The 3,288-nt window shown below is 51.5% G+C and overlaps 1 protein-coding gene across 1 annotated transcript; it reads left to right on the top strand.

Moving 5' to 3' along the window:
- Positions 1-3: 3 nt before the first annotated feature.
- Positions 4-489, top strand: CTAM01_16987 (uncharacterized protein; the record flags this gene model as incomplete). The annotated part of the gene is made up of 1 exon (XM_060532979.1): positions 4-489. A coding segment is annotated over one exon (486 nt), but the record flags the coding sequence as incomplete, so codon positions are not given.
- Between the last annotated feature and the right edge of the window lie 2,799 nt (positions 490-3,288).

Here is a 3,288-nt window from a genome sequence, read left to right as displayed (position 1 = left end):
ACGCGCCGCGCTGCCGCATCTGCCGATACCGAGCCCGAAAGAAGCGAGGACAGTGTTCACCGACGTCCCGATATCGTTCGTATAACAGAACACAGAGTGTCACGATGCGATCGGTCACGAGTAGAGCTCCACGTTCTCTGGCCACATCATGCGACGTCGTGGGAGCCGGAGCGGGAACTTCAGATCAACGCCCCCAATGAGTGGCTGGCGTATACATCGGGCGTTGAGCATCGTGCGTGCTTGGGAGAACATCAGCGCGATAAGTGGCACGTTCTGGCTATCCACTCGCACTGGGTTGCCATAGCTCAAGAGAGCAGACGCCGGGATCGAAAAGTCATACTTCGGGTATCATGGGAGGGCAGCACAGAAAGGACGGATATCACCGAAAGATCCGCGCGGCTGCGCAATCCAGCAATGGTCGCTGAATACTGGCATAACCAGGGTGGTAGAGATGTTGCACTGCTCGATGCCGACATTAGGGAGGTCTGAGAAAACAGTGGGTAAGCTTACTGCGGCTGGCCGTGTCGTGGCCTCTAGTTTGGCTCGACACGCGCTCTTGATCGGTGGAGGTCATCGGCGCTCGCATTTTGTGTTACTTCAATGCCGTGTCCACTCCTCCGTGGAGCTGGACGAAGCCATACAGCTGTATTACGGTGCGCTTGGCGAGTGGATGGCCAAACCAACAGTAACAGCGCATCCCAGCACTGAGACCTCCTCACCTCGTCTGCTCACGTTGAGGCCGCGAAGGAAAGGTCTGTAGATGTTGACGGTTCGCCCGAAACGCAACGTTCGTTGTCTTCTTTGACTGCCGTGGGAATAGAGTCATTGCCCGCCAGCGCGAGTCGTTGACGTTAAGAATCATGGGACAGGCTGTTCGTAAAGCGATATACCTTCGGGCTCTAGGTGAGACGGTAAGCGGCCGATGACCAAGTCAAACCACATGAAGTGCGTGACATCCAAACGGTACAATACTATCTACTCCTTGTCATTAAGCTCAACAGCGCAAAAGTACCGTTGGGATTGTCGGAGTACAATACGTTGTGCTGTTAACGTACAGTAATCTTGGGCACCGTATACAGCTGTTTGCGACATTGGTTGCCTGTCATTTACGCAGTAGACACTTTTGATAAGTTCGGGAGCAGGAATATCACCCCACACAGTGTATTTCAACTATATCCCACATTGCAATAGGGATTGAGCATGGGTTGAGTGCATGCCTCGATTACATAGTATGCTATGTCCAGGTCTGACAAAACGTCAGACCTTGGCCGACTACTCCTGAGTCATGGCCCCTCGTTTAAGCCACGACTTCCTCTTATTGAGCTAGCCTGGCCGGTTATTATGATACGGTTCGGCTATGCTTTCATGCCTCAGATCAATAGGACGCATAGTAGCGGTGTCAGCTTATTCGCTAAGCAACAATATCCGCTGTTGGAACACCTATATGCCTATTTACTAGGCGCCATACATAGCCGAACAGTACAAAGGTACCTGTAAAGTATGTAACGGCCAATACGAATTGTGTTCGTGCGCCTGTGTTATCTAAAGGCTGTTGGTGAGTAGGACACCGACTTTCCGAATAGCTGTACAGACCGCCCGGAGCTGAATATGGATTCCTTGAGGTAGACCGCAAGGCAGCTCGCTAGTCCCACTATTGTATGTCATCCTGTCTCCTCGTTTTCAATGTACATTGAAGGATCCAGCCATTACTAGACGTCTGAAGAGGCCTGTTGCAGCACGTTGCAGCTTTCCACACTTTGGAAATGCATGAAAAAAAGAGATAGAATGTACACAGTATTGTGCTTCTCGTACTGAGCACGCCGTCATAGGCCTTGAGTGCTATCGGTGGCAAGGTGGGGTCGTCAGCGATGGTTTAGTCGCGATGGCCTCCAGCTTTGTTCTGGATCGAGTCACCTATTTTCGGCCTTCACATTATTACAATTAAGCCCAGACCAGGACACGCCCAGGACGTCCATTGACAACGGCGAACAGGCTCTGACGGCCTAAGGACACTACTCTGGAGGACTCTTGCGTAAATACACACAAAGCCCCAAGCTAGTCAACAGGGATGCGTTTCCGTACGTTTACGAGCGGTGCCAGCTTCTGCTTGGAGACTTAGCTGCACGATGCGCTGAGCTGAAACACGTTGTCGACATGACTGCCATAGAGAATCACAATTTATCAGATGATTTTGAAGCGATGCACATTAGGGAATGCATTTGGGAGATGCACTTGGGGGATGACATTCCGGGGCTGCGCTTTGGGAGATGCATTTGGGGAATGCGCTTTGGGGGATGCATTTGGGAGATGCGCTTTGGGAGATGCATTTGGGGGATGACATTCTAGGGCTGCGCTTTGAGGGATACAATAACCATGTTGACCAGTATCACCACATCACTGCCGTTCTTAACATTTTCCAATACGAATACTCGAAGTCCAGTGCTTTTTTGACAACTGTTTGCCTTAGGCATTAAGGGGTCAAAACGACGGAAATAGCAACACAAGGCAGCATGTCTTCCTTGAGGGATACCAATACGGCACCATCGACCAATCGGCGGCGCTTAGCAGGCAGGCTGAAGTCTCTGTGATTGGATGAACCTAAGCGCCGTGAGGAATCAGGCAGACAAGGGAACGAGTGAGCCATCACTGGCATGGAGGTTGATCTGCACTCAGCCTTCTATTTATTGTCTCTGTCTCCCAGAGGCGGCATCAGACCCTTCCCGTTCATGTACGAAAATTCGTGCCTACCTCTTGTGCGCAACGCTCGTGGTTTGCAAAACCACCGTAGCCATGCCGTCAAAGAAGGAATGCGACGAGCTGAAAGACGGTCTGGATATGCTTCCCGTCCTTCTCAAGCGAGTTCAGGCAATCCTGGATTTCCTGCAGCACTCATCAAACGACCGCTCGCTTCTGTCGGATTCTCCAGTACAAAACACTATTTTCTGCTCCCTATCCAGAGTCAAAAGCGAAGTCAAGTTTCTTGACGATACCATTCGGCGACATCTCCACTGCTTCAGTCAGCCTGGTCGATTGTTAAGCGTCAGTCCAGTCTATGAACCCTCATCGACACAAAATTCTTCTCTAGGTCCCAACGCTGGCAAGCTTGTTGAGGCGCAAGCATGCGTCCTGTCCGTTCGCTTACCGTCTACTTCCTCCATCGTGACCTGCAGGGAAGCAGCGTTTAGTACACCTCTGAATTCGACATCGCTCGCAGAGACCAATGCAAGTCTGACCGGAGTCGATCGTGCCACTGTTAGAGGATGCCGAGCCGACCCGGCATCCCGTAAT

The sequence above is a fragment of the Colletotrichum tamarilloi genome (assembly GCF_030869305.1).
Source record: "Colletotrichum tamarilloi strain Tom-12 chromosome Unknown Scaffold_297.1, whole genome shotgun sequence".
Classification (NCBI taxonomy): Eukaryota; Fungi; Ascomycota; class Sordariomycetes; order Glomerellales; family Glomerellaceae; genus Colletotrichum; species Colletotrichum tamarilloi.
Note: the sequence above shows the minus strand (reverse complement) of the source record. Positions and strands in the feature narration are given on the sequence as shown.